The sequence below is a fragment of the Aphelocoma coerulescens genome, chromosome 26 (genome assembly GCF_041296385.1).
Source record: "Aphelocoma coerulescens isolate FSJ_1873_10779 chromosome 26, UR_Acoe_1.0, whole genome shotgun sequence".
Taxonomy (NCBI): Eukaryota; Metazoa; Chordata; class Aves; order Passeriformes; family Corvidae; genus Aphelocoma; species Aphelocoma coerulescens.
Genome location: NC_091039.1, coordinates 4,635,889 through 4,658,460, shown reverse-complemented (window position 1 = coordinate 4,658,460; position 22,572 = coordinate 4,635,889). Strand labels below are relative to the sequence as shown.

The window sequence follows — 22,572 nt, the reverse complement described above, 5'->3', positions numbered from 1 at the left end:
ACCCCCACGGCCTCTCCCCACCCTCACCCCCACCCAAGGGCTGGACAGGTGGGTTGATAACCTCAATATGCACCAAATTGGGTCCGGTTTCACAGCAATTTGGAGTAAATTAGGGCTAGAGCTGGGTTCAAGGGTGTTGTGCCTGAGTGTCTGGAAACCCTCCGGGGATGGAGCAAACCAGGTACATTTAACTACAAAGTGACAGACTCAGAAGTTTTGCAGCTTCAATAAAACTCTCAACAGCTACAGAGCTTCGGTTTTTTTTCTGTGTTAATTTAATCATACAAATATTCATTTATACATTAAGGAAAAAGCTTCCTTTATTTTCACCCCCAATGTGCTATCATAGGACTTCTCCCAGACTCAGAGAGGCAACACACCATCCCGTGCTACACATGCACTGCCCCGGCGAGCACAGACAGGCTGGGAACCACCCACGCACTCACACACGGAAAAAATTAAACACAACAGAAACCCAGACGTGGGACAGCGTGCATTTCCCACCCACACCACTGCTCTCCGACTACACAGCTCTGCCCCAGCTCCCAAACCTTGGTGGGGTTTGAATCCAACGCTCCTGAGGCGTGGGTAGAAGATTCCCACTCTCTCTTCACCCTTTCCCATGGCGCTGCCACTTCGGGGCCAGTCCCAGGGACATCCTGCTCTAGTTTGCCAAGGCTGGGAGGTGACACTGCTTGAGCTGTGTTAGTGACAGGGCCCAAGTGGCTCTTGCTTGCCACAGGGACCCAATTAGAGGCCATTAGAGATGCTCTACATTACCCTTTTCCTTATGGGAGCTGATACAATCTGCAGCGTCATGAGGTCACCTGGGCAGAGCTTTGCCAAATTCATCTCAAATCTCCCCATTAAAAGCTGGACACCTGAAGCACAAGCAATCTGAGGGGTGGCTGCACCACGAAGCTCCAAGGAATCAGGAGATGAAACCACCTTTGGCCTCAGTGAAAAAGTTTTTACTTGAGGAAAACCACAAGAGACAGAGCAACCCCTGTTTTAAACATCCTTCCAGTGCCACAGCGGGGGCCACAACCCCAGCCCCAAAGAGCCAGTGCTCTGTGGATCCCTCAGCTGCATGGGCAGAGCAGGATGTGAGCAGCAAGAGCTGCAGATCTCAGAGCCCTGCCTTTCCTGACACCCTGGAACATGCAACCCTTGTCACCGGGACACCACAGACTGCAAATGCGTGTGCCTTCAGAGTGGGAAAGCACATGGCTACTTGGGGTGCATGCAGGTTTTGATTTTTCAAGACAAGGGAAATTCAGCCTTAGGAGGAGCACAGGGACACAAGTATGGCAGCCAGGGGACACGGGAGGAGCACACGTGCCAGGGAACAGAAAGCCAGCGTGGGGGTATCCGAGTGCAAGGGTCTCCCAGGTGCCACTGCTGACACCAGGCAAAGGTCACAGCACCAGCTCTAACTCAGACTCAGACCTTGACTTCCCCTCCCTTCCACTACGCAGCTGACACAAGGAGCTAATAAAGATAAGGAATCACCTCGTCACTTGGACCGAGAGCAGTCCCCAGGGGCTCAGTGCCCTCGGAAGGGGAGCAGCGGTGCTGCAGGGTGATGTTCATACCCTCAGAGGGGCTCGTGAGCCACCTGTGAGGAAAGACGGGAGTGAAGAAAGATTCCACCTGCCCAAGCCACACCATGGGGCTGCAGATCAACCCCCAGATCAATGCTCAGAGCAGGTAACTAATCCAAGGCAAAATGTTGTTACAGGACAAGAAAGAAACCTTCCAAGAAGCAGCACCTTCAGCAGGTTCACTCCAATCCCAACACTCCCCCAGATCCAGGGCAGAGGCAGTGGCCCACCAGACTGCAAGTGCAAGTGTCAGGCAGTTTAAATCCTGCAGTGCCACTTCTATGCAGGTAGTTTCTGATACTATACTTGTTTCTCCCAGCTAAGAGATTTCTGAAGGGAGATTTCGGCTAATGGTGATCTGTAACAACTGAATCTCTGAAATACAAAAATCCCAATCCTTCCTCTGTTGGACACAAGGAACTCCCACTGTCCCCACGAGGTCCATCCATATGCACTCAGGTACCTGTCCTTGGTTGCTGCAACAAAGGATTCCCCCATTCAAAACCAGCCACAAAAACAGAAGCAGCCAAGAGCAGTGAAGGCAAAGCCATGCAGTGTGCAGCTCTGGCACAGGGAAAAGTCTTCGCTGGGAAGACTTGGAAGAAGGTAATGGGAGCTTTGCATATTCCTGTATCTTTGGCAGATGGCTGTTCCAGCCTGGTTCGTTTGGGCAGGACGGTGCTGCCGGGCTCACTCCCCTCTGTTTGTGGGGACAGCGCTTCAGAATAAATTCACCACAGTGCCTGAGACCAAGCTGCCTCCCCTCACACTGCACTTCCCAGTCCAGAACGGGAGGAAAACATGCTGGAGGAACAGCAGAGCAGCCCAAATCTTTTGCAATCCCTCCCCTAACACAAGCCCTGAGAGCCCACTCGGAGCCCCAAGCCCAGACGACCAAAGCAGAAGAAGAGGAGGTGACAGTGGGACCCAGCTGATGGTGACAACTCCTGCTCTGTGCTCCAGAACACATGGATCAGCCTCTAAGCTACACCTCAGCACAGGAGAAACAAATGCAAACTTATGCTCTGAAAGAGAGGAGACTCCAAATGAAAAGGACAGGATGTCTGTGAAGCTTTGCAACTACCAGCAGGTGAATTATAGCTACAGATTCCCCTTGGCACACAGCTCCAGGCACAGCTACTGCACACGAGAGTGAACAAAAAGGGATTTTAAACTGCTAACCACACAGGACAGCTCAGGAACTTGAATAAATCAGTTTCTTATTAACATGGGTGTGTATTTGTGTACTTCATGTACAAGGGGGAAGGGAGATGAGCCCTCCATGTTATCCCAGAGTCTCCCTCTCCAACTCTGATACCGAGACCTGGCCATAGCGTGGTTCCCAACGACACGCAGGACAACTAACAGCAACACCCAAACCAAAAGGAAAAGAAGAAATAAAAGATTAAAAAGTCGGTAACTAAAACCAGCGAATGCTGTTAAAAATGCAGTGCTGGGTGCAAACCCAACCTGGCATTAAAAAAGCCTGACAGAAGCAGTCCCTGCACAAACCCCAGAGGGTGCTGAGCCAGTCCCGTTAGGCAGCAAACCAGGACATTCTGGGAAAATGCACGCTGTCCCTTAGGAAAAAGAAAATATGAACAAGAAACAAACAGAAATTAAACATTTGCTCAAACTACAACCGCTCTGTAGGCAAAATATTCTTTTTTAAAGATGGCTTTTAAATTTTCATTTTTAAACTTCTTTTTAAGCTACCTAATTACGTGTGAAGATGATTTCTAAAAACCCATAGTGTTGGTGTCTCTTCTTCCTCAGCATTTACACCACTCTGAAATCCAGCAGTCACACATGCATACTCAGGTTTTGGATTTTCCTCTGGAAACAGCTAGTCTTAAGTTACTGGGCTTTTGTTTTTTCTTCTTTTCCAGAACACGGAGGCAGAGAAGGGGGGTCCACGCTGTGTCTGTCTGCCACATGAATCCCCCTCCCTTCCCCCAAAAGTCAGCTTTTTCTTAAATTCTCCTCTTGTCGATACCCGTTTTGTGTTTTTGTGTTTTAAGACTGTCCGAAGTGATAAGGACCGTGGAAACCCTGAAAGAAAGTTGGAGACATAATCAATTTTCAGCAGGCAAGAAACAAAACGCTCAATGCTCAGCTCCAAAGAGTGCCCAGCCCAGCCCAGGGCTTCCCACCAACCCCACTGTGGCTCCAAGGACACTCCTAAACCACACGTTCCAGGGCTGGTTTCCCCAGAGAGGGCAGATGCCACCACTTACCTCGGTCAGGTGTTTCTCAGGCTAAGGCTGCAAAATAACTTGTGTTTTCTACACCAGAACTCCCTATAGATGCTACAACACCTGCAGGCCCAGCCCCTGCAGCCTCCCCAGTCTGTCCTAGAGACATGGGCTGTAACTGGGTAAGAGGCTATGCCAGAAAAAAAACAGAGAAAAAAAAATCCATGTTCCCACAAGTGCCACTCATGCCTTCTCGAGGTGACAATACACATTTGCCTCCAGTGAAATCAACCAGGGCATTTACCAAAACCCCCAAAATACTTCCTACAGAATCCATTTCCGTCCTTTATATCCTGAAGTGAGTCACCTAAATGTCAGGTCTAGACGCAGGTCTTGAATTAACAGGAACTCCTTTTGTAACTCTATTGTCTGGATCAGCTATCTGGGGTTTCATCAGGAAGCAGAAGAAAGACCAACAGGTAGCAAGAGATGTCCCAGTTCACAGGGAGATGAAGTTTGTCAGCGATGAAGGTACAACCCCCACACAAAACCCAGACACACACTGAGGTCAGGAGGGAGATGAGGGAGAAAAACCTGTTATATCTCATGGCAGAGTTGGAAGACCATTATGCAAATGCCACTAAGCACAGTCCAGCTCTTCCCAGCACACTCTGGGCAAGGCAGCGAGAGCCCAAGCAGCCAAAACCATTCCTGCTCAGGCTGAACTGGAAGCTCTGACCTCAGTTTTCACCACTCTGCCTTTAACAGGGCAAATTTCCTAGGAAATACCCTTTCCTGTGTGTTCTACAACTTCAAAACCCCTTCACTGCCAGAGCCAGGGCCATGAGTAGGAACACGGATTGTATAAAGAATCAACATCACTGGCAAACCCCAGGCTGGAGAGCTCTGCTGCACATCTGACTAGGAAGGAAGTGCCATGAACAGTCTGTGATCTTGCTACAGCTGGAAAGAAAAAGTTCATTCTTGGGATGAACAGATGGTAAATACAAGCAAATGGTAAAATGAAGCAGCTCTCTGCAGCTCTCAGAATCCAACCAAGAGGAGGATCAGCAGACAATTAACCAGGACACCTCCTGAACTGTGTGGGAAGTATGAAAGACTGGGAACGTGGAAATTGGTGTTTGTAGACAGAAATACACGCAAGTGATGGAAAAACAAACACGCTTCTACCACTGGAATATGCTGCAGTGCCAGTTTGTAAAGCTTTTCAAAAGAGAACAGCCAGCAGATTCCAGCATGGCAGATCACCTCAGGAAGGAGATGCTCCCATCAAAATCCAGATACTGAGATATCCAACATTCCCAAAAATACACTCACTGAAACGGGGGGAAGGGTAGAAGCAGGAGAGAAACATTAAGATGGTGTGAGCAGGTGCACAAAAAAAGGACACAGAAGAAAAGCAATGTATAAACAGGATTCCAAGCAGTCTCACCTCACAGGGATTAAGCTATTGTACTTAGCACTCTGCAGAAGGAAAACAGGATTTGCTGCTGATTACATGTACAGACACATTTGCCAGAATTTGCTTCATCTTTGAGCTACCTGCACACAAGGCATTGTTTGAGGCACTGCCTGGTGAGCTCAGGAGGGGTTTAACCATCCCCTGCTCCTCTCCTGGGGGCACCCTGGGAGTCCCTTACCCTGTGTCACCTCACAGGGGATGCCAAGGGCAAAACCACCTTGCTTGCTTTAATTTGAGGGTTCCACAAGCATCCCCCCGTGGTAAAAGGAATTGCCAGTCACCCTCGGTCTGACATCAGAGCAGCTTGTTAGTGCTTTTGGATGCAAAGACCCTCTGAAGTCACTGTGAGCTGGTTTGCAGGAAAACCCTCTGGATCTCCACACCCTGGTTTCTGGAGCACCTAATTTAAAGCTACACAGTTATGCTAAGTGTGTCAGTTAAACCCAGAATTTAGCTCAGCACAAGAGATTCCTCAGCATGTACAGCTCTGCACCACCTGCCACCCTGCACTGAACACCCAACACCCTGGAATGAGCTCCCCTGGCAATGCCAGAGCAGTCCCACAATCCTTGACCATGGTCAGCTCCTCCTGACACAAGGAATTTCACCATGGATAAGCCCCAAATCTTTGCTTTTGGGATTGCCACTCTTCACTGCATTTCACCTACCCGAGATTCATTACTGGACATGGGAACTTGGCAAAATTGAACCCCACTTGTTTCTTTAAGCCGAGTGAGAGCTGCTTTAGTGCAGACCCTGTGCAGGTGACGCCCCTGCCCATGTCCCATGACATTCAGTCACCATGCACAGTTGTAAGGGTTTGATACTAGAAAACTTCAGTTACTGCTGCAATGCAAATACCAAACCCCTGTATGACATTTTCAAGCCTAATTATCCCCTCTATGCAACATTTTACATCACAAACATGCAAAAATAATTCTGCAGACAACTGCAGTTTTTCTGAGTTGTTTCAATGGAAGGATTATTCCCACTATTTTTGGTGCATTCCCGTCTATCCTCCAAGTGGGATCGCTGTCTTTATGAAAAGCTCAGCTGCAGCTTTGCAAATTCACTTTCAGTTCTTCCAGAATGTTCCCCAGAAGTAACTGCTCACTTGCTGGTGGGAGCACTGACTCTTCACACAGACCAGTGTGTGAGAACACAGAACTGTGATTTTCCAAGCAAAGATTCTGCATGACAACTACCGGTATAAATTATTTGACTCGTGCCTCTAGAAGGGAAGTGAGATGTTTTGGGAAGTTAAAACCTTTTGTGAACACTGAGCTCTGTAAACGGAGGCACCTGTGCTGGGAACAAAGTGAGGATTAAGCGAATCTTTCATAAACCATCACACACAGGCTTTCAGACAGCTCTTTATTTCACCTCTGTGACTGAGTCACCACCAATGCAGGTACACTTCCAGGGACAGGAGGTGGATGCACAGCTGCACAGCGATACAGAAGTCTCCCAGTGGACACTGACAGTGGCCCCAGCCCATGCTGCCCGTCCCCATCCCCTCAGGCCACTCCTACCCCACGCTGCTCCAAACCTCGCTTACGTAAACTGAGCACAAACAGAGAACAAAACATCCAGCACTTGTATTTTATTCCATGCATGCTGTGCAAACATGGCGTGGCTGGGAGACCACCAGGAAGTTCAGGACCTTCTGGGAGCAGGCACTGGCAGGGCTGGTTCAGGTGCCCGTGAGTAAGGAGGTGACAGGGGTCAGGTACCCGACTGAGTTCCCATGCACGACTCCCTGATGTGCTGCTGGGCCAGGATAAACAACAGGCAACTCTGCTGGGCTGCAATGCAGCAAAATTGGGCTAAAATCAAATTATCTGGCACTTCCCACAGTCCAGAAGGACATGGATTTCATGGATGAGCTGACATGCAGCACCCAAATCACCATTCTCTCACCAGAGAGGCAAACCAGCTCATGCCAGCCCAGCTCAGGCTGCAGTGCTGTGGGAGCAGCCACGGGAGCTCTGAGTCCAACATTCTCCCACTGTGCCTAAATGGATGTAACCACATGGTGACCAGACCAGCATGAAGCCCAGACACCAGGACAGAAGGAGCTTCTCTCCTCCATGGATGCAAACATTTTTGGGGCATCATCCTCATGCACAGTTTGATGCCTAGTTTCCAGTAAAAGTATTTCTGTCTAAAGTTTACAGAGGTACTCCAAAAAATCTGCAAATTGGAGGCCCTGGATTGGGAGAAGCATGGCTCTAGAAGCAGCAATAACATTTAAGCTCAGAGAGGGGAAGCCAGTTAAAGGCTCCAAGGACACAGGGTTGGTTTCCCCTTATGTACAGAAAGCTGCCAAGTAGCTCAGCTCCACACAGAACAGAGAGAGATGGGGAGCATAAACACAGCAGGTAAAAAGGAGTTCAGATTTTAAAGCTATGAACTCCAAATATGTTTCTATTTCACTGGGCTTTGAAGAGCAGCACGAGCAAGGACCAGGACAGCCAGGCACCATTTGCTGTGGTGGGGACAATGCCCAGTGTCCTGTCTGGGCAAATCTTTGCAGAATCACAACTTCCATGTGCAATTTTCTGCATGACATAGAGAGCAGTGATTCCTCAATTCATCTGGGCAGCAGGTTTAGATACAGATCTATGGATTTTATATAGAGATGACAGGTACAATCTAAGTGTCAGGATATGGCTATTCACTTCTCATCTTCCCAGACATGGAAACCTGTACGTTTCTTTCCTCAGTTAAGCAATTAAACTCTAATTCTCAGGCACTGTCAGACTGGGTCTTGGGCTTTTAATGGAAAAGAGAGAGCAGCAGTGACCGTGCAGGGTTGCTATGAGACAGGAGTAAATAGGAGGAAGCTCTACGAACCTCAGATCTCCAGAGAATCCAGAGAAACGGACTGCCAGAGAATAAAATATCCGTGCATGGGGATTTCTGGGCATCCTATCCTGCACTCAGGCACATCTTTACATCTAAGAACATGCAAAAACTCCACTGGGAACAGATTTAACAACAACATGCTTTAAGCAAAGCCCTGACAGGCCCTGGCCTGCAGCCTCCCTGCAGTGAGTGTGGAAGGTGGGCAGGGGGCCCCAGGGAGGTGGGTGCCATAGCAGGAATAAAGGGCACATAGCTTGTTCCAACCATGCCACAGGTTTCCTCTTACCCACTTACAGGGAATTCTGTGTCTGATTTTGTTTGTTTTTCCCTAGGAAGGCTTGTTCCACTGAGCAGGACACCCAAACCACACACACTCTGCTGCTGTATAAAAGCATTTTGAACATTTCCAGGTGTGAAATGCTGCTGTACTTGTCTAACCCAGCAGCAGATGGCATGTCGGCGTTGCCACAATCCTGACTCCAGTGGGGAGTTCTGGAGGACAAGTCACACCTGCTCAGTGCACCAAAGGGAGGACTAATTCCGACAAGGTCTGGCAGCTTTGAGTATGTTTTACACCTGCAGATGCCAGAAACTGCTCGTTTTAGCTCAAAGATTTCATGGTCTCATGCACTGCATGTCCCCAGTGCCTCTCAGCAGAGGAAGCCTCCACAGACCTCTGAGAAATATTTAAGGGCTTATTTTACTTCTAAATACAGGACACAGGCTCTTTTTCTCAACACTTTAACTAAACCTGAACCATCTCCTTCGCTCACCAAATGGTCTGTCAAACACGACTGGGGATTCCCTCCCTCTCCCAGGTACATGAAAGGAGACAAAAATATCAGAGGTCCTGCCCAAGATAAATAAAACCCAGGAATCCTGGAGTCTGTGCCACTGCCTAACCAACCCACACTGCTCTTCTGTCTGCTCTAGAACCTGAAAAAAAGCTTTTCACATCAATATTCAATCACAGGGCAGCAACTCCCAATGCAGTAGCTTTCCTTCTCCTCTGCAGCAGCAGAGTACAGGTCAGATCCCCTGGGGATGTGGAGAAGATGGGCCAGGTAGAGCTTTTCCCAATATATACTGGAGCTCCATCTGTTCCTTCCTCAGGTAATTCGATACTCCTGACATCACCTCTAATAAACCCTTTTCTGCTCCAGCAGCATCCCTAGCTGGGGACACCATGCACACAAAGGGAAAAAACCAAACAAAACTGGATCTTCTTTTCCCAGAGACCTGGCCAGGGATGGGGGGAATGTTCACCTGGCCATTTCAAACCAGACCAGGTGTCTGGGATGTCCAACTCCCTCAAACTTGTTTACTACAGAACCAGTACTGTACCAACGTGAATACTGGATCTGTGGCAGAAAACTTCCTGCCTTGGGCAGGATGGGCAAGGCTGGAACAGGACTCAGATCTTCAGACCTACCAGAAGAACCTCCAAAGGATAAAATAATGTCTTAGTATGTCACAAACAAAAAGAACTGCAGTAGAGAGAAAAACACCCAAAAATCAAGTAGCTTTTCCATATCCCCCACCCCTAGCCAAAAAGGACCATAAAATTGTCCCTTCTGAAGCCAGAAAACAAAATGTCTGCTTTAATCTCAGATAATCCACCTCAAATCCACCCACGAATATTCTGTAAATACAAAAAGAAACAAACAACCCCAAAACAAAACAACCAGGAAAAAGGGGAGGAAGGTCACTTGCCTATGTTTGGGGTTAGATTGTAACTGCCCCCGTTTCTTCAGAGCACGGAGCTCTGGGTTTCCAGCTAAACCAGCTCACTTCAACCTAGTGACACCTCTCAGGTGGTGCTTCACGCTCCTGTTGGCTTCTCTCCCACAGCACAGCTGCTCCTTGCCACGGGCTCTGGTTCCTCACACCCACGTTCTTTGAAGTCAGTCCCAGCCCGGCCCCTGGGGGAGCACCACGACCCCACCAAGCAGCCACTAAAGCAGCGACTTTCAGCACTGCCAGTTCAGGTGGTGTTTCACTGACAGGTAATCATTTCCCAAGCCATCCACTCCACTGTTATGAGCAGAGTGTGGCAGCAGGAGCCAGCCCAGTGACGGTGTTTGGCACCACTAAGGGGGGGCAGTCAGGCTCACCCCATGCGTGCTGGCCTTAAAAAATGCACAGCCTTGGGGTAAAGGTCACTAAAGCAAGATCTGCTGGCACAGGACAGGCAGGTCATCCAGGGAGGAACTAAAGTGCTGTAGGTGAACTAACATTAGGGCTTTATTAAGTCATTCAGCAACCAAGTGTTATTGTCCTACACAGCCTGCTCAAAGTACAGTAAAGCATTTTTAAAGGATTTAAAAAATCAAACTAGTTTGACATACGACAGTACACACCTACACATACTGCTGCATTAACAGGTGGATTCTGAATTGTAAATAATCCTGCAATTCATTTTTCACACACAAGCAAATAAAAACAGTCAAAATATCACTCAGACTCATATAGCATCCACCAAGCAAGCTTTTGAGAGAGATTTTTAAAGTAAAGATAATTTGAAAGTCACCTACAATTATGAACAAGACAAGGACACAGACAGGAACAGTCCTTTGATTGACTGTTCCTGCTGGCAGCTTCTGGGATCAAATGGTGAGCTCTGTAGTCTTCCCACACCAGCTAAAAAGAAGTTATCTGGCTAATCTGAAGTTTGAGGGTGTGGTTATTTGTTCTCTGTTCAAAATTATGTCAAACTCAGGACACATCTAGAGAGATATTTTGACTTATTTGCACACGCAACTGGAGCAGGCTCCGGCCACTTGCGGTTACAGCACCCAAACAAGGTTATATAAATTTGAAGAAGGACTTGAAGCAAAAACAACAAGGTGGATCTGGTAGAGTCTATCAGAGGCAAAAAATATTTTAATATAACATGAGGAGTTGGCAGAGTCAGACAGTCAAATTCAGAACCTTCCTTAGCAGGTCTGGCAGAAGCAGAAGGAAAGGGCTTTGCAGTTTGGAAGGAAGAGCAATTACACACCTGCCAGGCTCCTCCCCTACCCGTTCTCCTGCTCGCCCAGGGCACCTACCTTACTGTACGTCACTACCGACAAGTTGTTCGAGTGACTGCTGGGGGAGAGATTTACAGAGTTTTGTGACAGTCCATTCTGATCTTGTTCGATTTGGTCAGGAGCAGGCCCCCATGTGTTTTTGCTGATTGTGCCTAGCTCGGAACCCCCAGGGTCTTTTAGGTTGTTTTCATCTGGTTGCCTGTTCTTCTGCGGAGAGGCGAACGGGTTAAAGTTTCCTTCTACCTTGCGATGCGGCTGCGTGTTGAACTCTGTTTCAAAGGATGACAGCTGCTGTGTGACACCCAGAAGTCCTCCAACTTCCACACTGAGGATCACCCAGATGACATCTGTGGAAAGACAAGCATTTGGATTGTCAATGGGAGTTTATGAAGAAGGGGAAGAAGGAGCAAATGAATTCCATCCTTTACACTAGCAAGAAAAGGACTTATTGCTTAAAGCACATTTTTACAAAGCCTCAGCAGTACTGGTTTCAATGCCCCCAGTTTAACAGGGTTAGGATCAACAGTTTGAATTTTAAGAGCCAACTGAGAACAGTAGAATTTTACCTCAGGGGCACACGCCTTGCTTAGAGAACCCCGCACCCTGCCAGGGCACACGACTAATCCCCCTGTGCCCACACCTCTCCATTAATCCCTGTAAACACATCCCCCCCCACTGACCCCACTGCACACACACCACTGATCCTTGTACACACCACTGACTCCTCCTGCACACACACATGCCACTGACCCCACTGCGCACCTCCTCCCACAGCACTGACCCTGCTGCACACACACACTCCCCCCACTGACCCCGCTGCACACACACACTCCCCCAACTGACCCCACTGCACACACACACCCCACTTGCCCCACTGCACACACACACCACTGACCACCCCGAACACACACACACCCCACTGACCCCACTGCACACACATACCCCACCTGCCCCACTGCACACACACCCCACTGACCCCACTGTACACACATACCCCACTTACCCCACTGCACACACACCCCACTGACCCCACTGTACACACATCCCACTGACCCCACTGCACACACATACCCCACTGACCCCACTGTACACACATCCCACTGACCCCACTGCACACACATACCCCACTTGCCCCACTGCACACACACACCACTGACCCCACTGTACACACATACCCCACTGACCCCACTGCACACACATACCCCACTTGCCCCACTGCACACACATACCCCACTGCACACACACCGCACTGACCCCACTGTACACACATACCCCACTGACCCCACTGCACACACATACCCCACTTGCCCCACTGCACACACACACCACTGACCCCACTGCACACACATACCCCACTTGCCCCACTGCACACACACCCCACTGACCCCACTGACCCCACTGTACACACCCACATCCACCACTGAGCCTCCCCACCCCCCATAGACGTCCCCCCAAAGGCGGCTCGGGAGCGGCCCCGCAGCGCCCTCTGCCGCCCTCTCACGGCCTTGCGGCCCCGGTGCCGCTCCGGGCTGGCACCACCGGGTCCCCGCCCCAGGATGGGACGGAGGCCCGGGCCCCGGGATCGCCGGGCCGGACCTGGGGGCAGCCGACAGCAAAGCCACCAGCTCGGCTGCAGGGCAAGAGTCTCTAGGACTCGGAGCTTGGTGGCCAAAGGGGTTCGATCGTCAGGCCGTGTTCTGGCAAAGGTGACAACTTCTGGCAATGCTGGGACACCTCCCACAGTCCGGGGCTGGGAACCATCCACGAACCCTTGGCTTTGTGAGCACACGGGACTAGCAGTGCAAGCTGGACAGGCTGTCCCACCTGCATGGGGATACCCCTGCCCATCCCTCGGGGACACACTGCATCCCCTCCAGACACTGAGAAGCCGCGTGGCAGTGCCAGCGCTGCCAGCAGCCTCCTCCTTGGCACTGGTATTTTTGCCTCCATGTGCCAACACCTCTCACTCAAACCCTGAAACTTGGGATACTCCCAACTGCCAACAGAGACACAAAGATGTTCTCAGTGTAAACTAAAGCTGGTGGAAAAGGGTGGGAAGGCTGCAGTGAAGGCAGATGTTTGAGGCCCAGGCTGAAGCACCAGGCAAAATAGCCAAATGTATTCTTTAAACAGAGAAATAACTCACAGGGGATGCACTAAAGCACTGCATTAAACCCTGGGCGTTAACTTCTCACATGAGGTTTTCACTACTGTTTTATGCTCATATACAGTTCACAATGTTAAGCAATGGAAAACTGGGAAAGAATCTCGACAAGGACCAAATGGGAGTCTCCAGGAGAGCTGTGCGCATCCCTTTGTTTTCCAGAGTTTTATGTCATCTGTAATTTCACCAGTGCTCAGAAAACACTGGCCAAGACAACAAAGCAGCTCTCTTGATGTTTTCCTCCACTCTGTGTCCTATATTCAGGCCCGGGGCTGGCAGACCTCTGCCCTCCCGCTCCGTTATGGGCCCATGGTGTCCCTGCTGTCCCCAGAGGGGATGTGGGCTGGGAAAGGGGCTGCTCACCTCCGTAGTAGAGTCCCGTGGCAGTGCACATCCGCCACTGTCCCTGATACATCCCGGCGGTGCTGGGGCTGCACATCTGCACGCTGACATCGGCCATCTCCTGCGGCTCCAGGGACCTCACCATCACCATGTTCACGTGGCCAAACTGGTCTCCACCGACATACTTCAGGCAAACCCCTGGGGGCCACGCCTCCGTCCCTGGGATTAGACAGGAGAGGGAATTACTGACAGTGCACCAGGAAAAGCTTTGTCTGTTTGTGTAAGACTGGATGAAACATGCTTGTTGAAACAGTTGTGCAATTGTTGGATGGTCAAAGGAAACCAAGATACACAGAACACAGCAGCAGTGGATGCTGAGGTAGCCCGGTTTTCAGAGCATTTTTAACTGGTGAATTTAGGGACCAGCAGAACAACTGATATTCCTATTTTAGTAATCTCTATGTCTTTGTTACACAAAAATTCCAAAGTCACAGTGTAACAGCAGCCAAAAAAAAAAAAAAAAAAAGCAAAAGAACTTAACCTACACACACCTCCCCTTCCCCAGGGCCAGAGGCAGAGACAAGGGCAGCGCTGTGTTGTGTGCCCCCATTTCTGCCTCCCTCCATGAAGCTCCTGAACCATGCCACATCAAATACCTGTTATTTATACAAAGTGTTGGCAACATTTCCTTTCAGGGATTCATTTCTTTCTAAGCCTGTTAGGAGTCTCAAGAGGAACTCATAGTCTCAGCTGTAACTGAAGTGCCAGCACTATTTCCTAAATGGAATTATTTGTCTCCTTGCACCAACCCTTTTCTCAGGCTTGTGCAAAAGGTGGGAAGAGTTATGAACACACGATTTATCAGTGGAGATCCATGTTTAGACTGCAGACACTGGGACCGACAGCGTGACCTGGCAATCAGAGAGACAGAAAACAGCTCCTGCGTGCAGGCACAGCTGCCAAAGATAACAAATGCTGGGGGAGACAGAAAGAAAAAGTGCTTCTGAGACTCATGAAAAATCAGTTTAGCACAATTTTCTTTTGCTTCTTCCCCAGTCATGTGACATGACTAAGCCAACGACTGAGAACACCTCCTGCTCAGCTGAGGCTGACGGAAATGGCTACGGAAAGCCGGAACCACCATGAAGCTTGGAACTGCTCCGTCTGGTCCGAGGCGAGCACGCTGGAGGCTGCTCTGACCTCACGTTACCTCAAGGAGCATCCTTTGCAACAGCTTGCCTGATAATTTAATCCCTGTGGATACTCCAGTGAAGACATGGCAAAGACTGGTTTTCTTGTGCAGTCCTTATTTGTGGAATTCACAACCTCACAGGGAGAGCAGGATGTACAGAGGGCAGCGGGATGCTCAGCGGGGGATGTACCAGTACAGCTGGAAAGGTGCTGAGAGAGCAGGGCTCTGAAAGAGGAGCTGGGTGTCTGGCTGACCTCAGCCTGGGGCGTGGGGCACTTGAGCATGAAGTCTCATCTGCAGAGGTTGGCAGCCCAGCAACATGGTTTAGTTTAAATTATTTATGTGATTTTTATCGGGTTTAATGGCTTTAGGCTTGCAAGGTGCCTAGAATGCTGCAACTGATAAGCTTCATAAAATGAAATTATGATTATGTCGTTCTATTTCAGTACACTCATCTCTCAGGAGATGATAAATTGCAGAGAGTATCCTGCAGAGCCAGCAGCAGCTGGGGGCAGAGTGGGGAGAGGAAGACAGGCTGTTAAATCCTGCTGCTCTTTCAGCAATGGTTCTACTACACAAACTGCTCTTTTGGCAGACAAGGCAGCACCGTTCTGCAGGTACCAGAGCAGGGCATTGCTTTTTACTGACACATATGAGAACCTGACTGAACTGAGCTCAGAGCTCACGTGCCTCAAACTGACAATCTCTGAACTCTGCCTGTCACACTCATCAGACCTGCAACGCTCCAGTGACACACGCCTCAGGTATTTTGTGTTCTAGAACTGAAGTCATGTAATCAAGGACTCCTGTAGAGCTGTTAAAAACCTTGGCACTGCTTCAGTTATCTGCCTAACAAGTAGATATTATCTGGAAACACTACAGCCCTTTGATACTATACCTTAATTAAACCAAAGAATGGTTTTCAAATGCTGCAGTCCTCCTCGCACTGCAGAGTCATAACTAGCACGTGAAGCTGCCCTTTATTAACCCTTAGCAGTGTGGTTGTACCAAGTCCGGGCCTCCAGCACCACCGTTAGGGCACAGATGGATGGTCTGACAAGCCAGGTTCAAACCACACATAAGCCAAAACAAATGTCAGCCTCGCCAGGAAATCCTAAGTCAAGATGAGCTCCTGTCCCTCATTTTAGAAGGCCCAGGATTTAAGAGGGTGAAACATTCCAAGAACAGTGAAATATCCCCTGAACTAGGATGCTAAATTAAGGCTGAATTTGCATGCAGGAAATGGGACATCAGAGGAACAAGGAAGGGAGGAGTCGGAAAGGCCCGAAATAGAGGTGTAGTCGTAACACACACAAATTGAGACACTAAGAGTGGAGAAACAAGACCTGTCACACTTACTAGATTTTTAAGAGCTGTATTTGGGACAGTTATAAAAAAACTGCCAGGCAACTTTTCACAGTACTTGAGTTTAAGCAAGTTCCACGTGTCACCCTTTCATTGTACTTTCAAACAAAAGGAGGCAGAAAAAGTACACTGAAATATTAAACCCTTCCTCTAGAACACATTCTCTATAAATCAGTGCTCTTAAACATCCCCCTCCTAATGAAATCCTCTTAGATTTTTAGTGTGGTTTTAGTCTCTGCAATACTTGGATATTCAGCCCAAGTACTGCAGCTATTCACTGCAGAAATACTGAGAGAGATGAACCTGACTCGTGATGACTCCCAACATCACACCTCGGTGTGGGATTGTTCTCCCTCACACAAGTACAAGCAGGTCAATTAAATTCAGACACACAGTTTTAAATGTTCATGCAGCATCCTGTCACTGCACTTCTTGAGGACAAGCGATTCCTTCGCATCCATGGATTTCATTTTCCTCTCTGACTGCATCCCACCATATCAAGCACCGGGAATGCACTTTGCCCAGCCTCACTTCCTGGATCCCAGTCACTGCTTTGACTTATTTCAAACTGGAATGTGGTCTCTCCAGCCCTGCATCCTCTCAGAACATGAAAAGGCAATTCTGCCAGAAGTGGACCTGCCACATGACCCTTGTGTCACTGCCTCCTTTGTCTGCAAGTTCCCTGTAGTTTGTTTGTGTGGTAGCACGAGGAACAAGACTGGTGACCTGACCGAGCTGCACAGCACACCACAAAATCTCTGTGCCAACCCAAGAAGGGGAACTTGCATGGGCTGGCAGCACCTCAGGGTGGCTCCAGCCCAGGTGAGTGCACACAAGCCTCCTGCCTTGAGCCAGCATCCCTCCCATTGGATCCCAGCACCTGCTGCATGGGGTTTGCTGCAGTCCAAAGGCCTCACCTGTATTCTGTATCCTCCACGTTTTTGTAAACTGGGTATCAGGAGGGATGGACTCTCCTTCACCTATGGTGACATCTTCCACAAACGACATGGAGGGGACATTGATATTTGGGCTCTCAAAATCATAGTAGGCTCCGATGGCAGCTTGTAGATTCCTGGAAAGGAAAAAAGCACATTACAACCTGAAGTACAGGTGGACCAGGCCCTCTGCACAGGTCATATGTCATCCTAAACAGTTCAGCAAAAATATCCAGATGGTAATAGCTCAGCTGCTCATGTTTTTTAAAGCTTTTATCTCTATCGTGTGTGGATTCTCCAAGATAACAGAGCTCTAAATACAGATTTTTTTTTTTTGCCAAGGACACAGGATCACTTTTCTACTCTGCTTCTATTTTCCCTGGAAAGCTTGGAACTTGTAAGTCTTGGAGAGCTCTACTCCAACAGTTCTTTATGAAACTTGCTGAACAGTTCAGGAGACACCGAGAGAACAGCTATGCCACAGGAGGCAAACACAGGGCAGTTTCTTCACACCGGTCTTGTTACCTCAGCTAATTTCAGAAGGACCAAACCTCTCCATTTTATTTTGGCACACAAGGTCCAAAAAGAGCACAAGAGGAACAAAACACGAAGAACACTCTTCTGATAACTCTCAGGGCCAAAGGGCAGCAGTAGCTACAGATAATAACTCCAGCCTTGCTGTTTTTGAAACATACCATCAGGTACGAACTGTTTATTCATCAATAAAGTGCCCGTTCAGTTCTGGGTAGTCACAACTCACAGGAACTTACAAACCACCTGAGTCAAAAGTTCTCACTGAATAAAGATAAATGACAGTGCAAGTCTGTGATATATTAAGGACATTCAGAAAGCCACAATGCTATTGATTCCTGAGCCACGGTGTAGCTACAACTCATGATAATTAATGTGAGAAGAGGAACAGTCAGGCAGGAAGAGGATTCATGAGCCTTAGCTCAGTTCCACGATATACTATTAAGTCATTACGTAAGTGTTTGGCAAGTCATGTAATTCCTCTGTTTATACATGTCTGAGAGGTTGTGGCCCTAATTTACATGCTGTGAGTGGGTACTGTGAGAATGGAGATGAGTAAAATCTCCCCAAACGCAATGGGCAAAACAACTGCTTTTTTTATTCATGATTACAGAAATCTGTGTTGCTTTTTTTGAGCAGGATAGAAAAAAAACCAAAACCAAGACTTCAGGAACTGGGAACCACCACCTAAACCAAAGCCTTGCAGAAGCTGCTCTGTGTGGGCACAGTGACATATTGAGGGGCTGGATAGTGGTGGGGTGTCATGTGTCCAAGTCAGTGAGCCAAGGTGAAAGCAAGAGAAACATTTGCACCATGACCCTGAGCAAGAGCAAACACAGGGCTTGTGAGGCTGCTTGCCAGCTGGAAAGAGGTTTGAAACAGTGAGTAAAGAAACTGCCTCCTGTTCAATTCCTACAGTGCTTGTGGCAAAAAAACATTCAAATCAGACATTCTGGGTATAATCTGAACTGCATGGGAGCAGCGTCACTTTCTCCTCACAGAAAACTCAGGGGACCCGAAGTACAGCAGCTGACTGGGGGGCAAGAGCAGGGGGTAGAGCCGCACTGGGGGCACTGGGAGATGACCCAAAGACCCATCAGTTTGGCAATCAATCCATCCATCATAGCTGCCAGCAGATAATCGCTGTGTGAGTCACAGGAGTTCCTGACATTCTGCTAAGGAGACACTGGAGGAATGTCCTGCACAACATGGCCACGGGCATCGATCAGCAGCAATTCAGGAACCCCAGCCTCACAGCCAGACCTCTGCCATCCGTGCCGGGCGGACTTTGGTCCAACACAGGAACCACCGGCTCCCATGCCATGGCCAGAACTCTGAATTCCAGAGCAGAAACCATTATTCAGCCTGAGGCGTTTTCTACTTAGGAGTGTCAGGGCTCTATTTAATCCCGCCAGCTCAGTCAAATGCTGCAGGAAGGGGCCATGTCACATTAGCCAGTAAACAGAGACAAATGCTCAGTTTTACGTCACCAACCGCCTGTTGCTTATACACTGCACAAGATTTACATAACTCACACCAGGGCTGTGCCAAGAGACTCCTGCTCACTCACCCAGCTAACACCATGAGCTGGAGCTTAGTTTGCACTACAATTTCTTCCTGTAGTACAGCAATCCAAGGCAAAAGGTATTGTAGGAGATATAAAAGACAGCAATGCAGCTCCTTCTCTTCCTAATCCACTACTACATAACTACATTTTCAGATGGACCACAACATCTTGTGAGTGATGATTCTGGAATCAGTGGTACTGACGTCTTATTGACATTGAGAGGAAAAAATAAAAGCTCTGAGGGGCAGATTTCTGCTGCAACTCTTTGTGAGGCAGCCTGGCTGTGTTTGTTTGCTGGGCTGCAAACAGGCCTCAGAAGGTAGTGGGCTATTTGTGCACATAGGCCTGGGGCCAGCACTGCCATCCCGGGGTCATATTTCAGTGCACTTTGCCATTGGGAAACAACAACACTCCTCTGCAGCATCGAGTTAAAAACTAACTAAAGAACAAGGCATGCTGGAAATAGATTTGCCCCCGTTTGTGATCCGATATTCCCAAACCCACCTCCCCACTCCCACTGCATGATCTGTGTGGTGGGGGGTGTTTGGGGGGAGCCCTTCTATGTGTTTCAATGCCTTTTGGACTCCCCAGTATAGAACTAAAAAGAAGCTTCCAGAAACTGAAGAGAAATTCACAGTGGCAAAAGCCAAAGTCAGGATGACAAAGCAAATCTGCCTCGAGTTCACGTTCTTTGACACAGACAACCCCAGGAGACAGGGATGGAGTGGCGGCGGCTGCACTCTGTGCCACAGGCACCCCCAGCTCACACCTCAGTCCTGTTCTCAGCCTGCACAACCACTGCGGGCTCTGTCCCATTCCTCCTCCCAAGAGACAGTGCTCCCCCTCCTTCCTTGCCCAAGAACCCCCAAGATCAGCTGGAGGGCAGCACCCTGGGGAAAATGCCACTTGCAGAGGTGAACTCTGTGCAGCCTGGTGATGTGCAGGCAGCTGAGCCCAAGCAGCACACCCTGCCACTCGCCCTTCTGCCACAGGCACAGCATCAGTGCAGCTCACACCCAAATGTAACCTTAATGACAGAGATGCATTAGGGCAAACACACTCAGGGCCCTGAAATTTGTCTATTTTTAAATACATATTTGGGTTTTTTTTAGGTCTTCACCCTTGTGCCCAGCTGTAATTGCATAGCCCCAGCTGCAGACACTGCAGGGACAGATACAAGGGTCAGCCCTCAGAGGGTCCAGTTATCATCTGGCTTCTGCTCACACATCCCTGCCTGCCTGATTTCACTCCTCAGTGTGACTTACACCACACTACTTACTCTACCCTCTGCTCTCTGCCATAGGAGATAAATTACTATTATAAACCAAACAACTCTACAAATCCAGCCAGTGTAATTGACATGATTGAGCTCTCCTAATTACAGGGGTGGCCGTGCAGCTCTTTCTTCACAGGGCCCTCCAGGTCTCAGGCCCTCCTTATGTTCCTGAAATTAAGCAATTTTTCCATTTTTAGAGCACTCCCGGACCACAGCAGTTTGTAGCCCCGCCACACTTACAGAGCAGGTCTGACAAGATCCAAGCCCTAATTCCCGGGAAAAGCCTGCAGTCAAAAGTCACCCCAGTGATGGGGTGAGCCCAGGACTCAGCACTGTGCTCAATTTTAGTCCTAAGAGCAAGACTTCAGAAAGAGAGAGGGGAGCAGGAAGCAAATACAGGTTGTAGCTCCACATCATCAACCAAATCCACTCTAACTCTGGGCATCCCACTCTTTCCTCTTCAAGGGCATCCCATGACTCTTGGGTGTCAAGTGCTTTTCCCACACAACACCAAACTGCTCCTTTCCAGATCAAGCCTTTTTCTCTGCTGCTTCATTTCAAGCCTCAGGAGCTAAATTACAATAGTCAAGTTAAAACCTTCTCTGCTAATAGCTCTGGAGACATCCCTTAACAACTCTTAAGTGTTAGCAACAAGGTGGCTCATCTTGAACCCTTCTTTCCCTTCCCAGTTTTTTCCAGACAGCCTTTTATGTTAAACCAATATATTTAGGCATTAATTACTTAAAGTAATTCAGTGTTCAAAATTAAAAGAATCAGTTCACAAACTCGAGGCCTCCTTACACAACCTCCCTGTCCTGCAAACAACCAGCAGTATATGGGTAAATGGAAATTGTTTTTTAATTAATTGTATCAGACTTTTCTTAGGAGACTGAAGACACTGAAGCACCAAGGCTGCTGAGGCCTCAAGCAAAGCAGGGCATGGGCCCAAGGCCCTCTGCTCCCCAGAATATGGGGAATTCTTTCAGCATAGAGAAGTTCAGTATCTCAAAAGAAAAGCAGTACAAGCAGGTGCTTTGAACATACAAGATGAGAGACATTAGAATTTGAACTATAAATGTTACAGGAATCTGCAAGCTTTCATTTATTGTCAAATTCCTTGACGAGAGAGCCAAAGAAAAAGATGCAATTTTTTTAAAGAACAGATTTTTGGGGGGGTAAAAATTCAAATCAAATCACAACTTAAGCTCAAAATCCAGCCTGCAAATTTCCCTCTATCTGGCTCCTGCCCTTGCCCACAGCACACTCCTGGGGAACACTGCAGGGCTCTGGTTCTCCTGAGCTGTTGGAGAACACAGAGGACAGAACGCTCCCTGCAACACCCAGGGCACCTTCCATTTGGAATTTCAGATGGGATGCAGCCCTTAGGTCATGCAGAGACAGCCAGCAACGTTTCTTAGGTAACAAATGGACTTGGTCATTGTAAGGAAGGTGCCAAGGTCTCTCCCATGGAGGGAGGGAGGAGCCAGGCAGGTGCCTGGGCTGGGAGGTGTGCTCTCTGCGTGCCCTCAGCACTCACAGGGTGCAGTGTTTTGTCATGAGCCAAGCAACTCAGGTGACATCTTCTGGAAATATGCAATGCAGAGACACTGGGCAGTGCTAAACAGCACAATAAAATCTCCAGCACAGAACATGTGATGTACGACACTTTGGACTCCTGTAACTCAAGTCTCCACCTCCACAGACCTCCTCTCACTCTCCAAATGCAGCGTGTAACCAGGCACCACAGCACCCCATAAGGTGTCTATTGTTAAAAAACAAATAGTGCAGCAGATGGACAGTTTCTCACTCCCAAATAATGGAACTTCTCTACATGATACAGGGGGGAGAGACTAAAAATGTATGGGAGACATCCAAGTGAGGCAACCCCTTTTGTCTCTTCGTTTCCACAATCTTATTTGGATGTTCTTCAGCCCAGCTCCTGGGGACCTGGATTGCTGATACTCCAGGCTGGGACATCTCTAACAGCTTCTATTGCTCCAGAAGCAAGAGATGCCTCA

The 22,572-nt window shown here is 48.7% G+C and overlaps 1 protein-coding gene across 1 annotated transcript in view; it reads right to left on the bottom strand.

Moving 5' to 3' along the window:
• Positions 1-242: 242 nt before the first annotated feature.
• Positions 243-22,572, bottom strand: part of ILRUN (inflammation and lipid regulator with UBA-like and NBR1-like domains) — a 28,939-nt gene continuing 6,609 nt past the window's right edge. Inside the window, exons 2-5 of the mRNA XM_068996063.1 lie at positions 17,163-17,317; positions 13,710-13,907; positions 11,201-11,529; positions 243-3,656 (exon numbers count right to left, since the gene is read on the bottom strand). Coding sequence (XP_068852164.1) covers positions 3,621-3,656; positions 11,201-11,529; positions 13,710-13,907; positions 17,163-17,317 — 718 coding nt within the window. The 3' untranslated portion in view covers positions 243-3,620. The remainder of the gene's footprint in view (positions 3,657-11,200; positions 11,530-13,709; positions 13,908-17,162; positions 17,318-22,572) is intronic.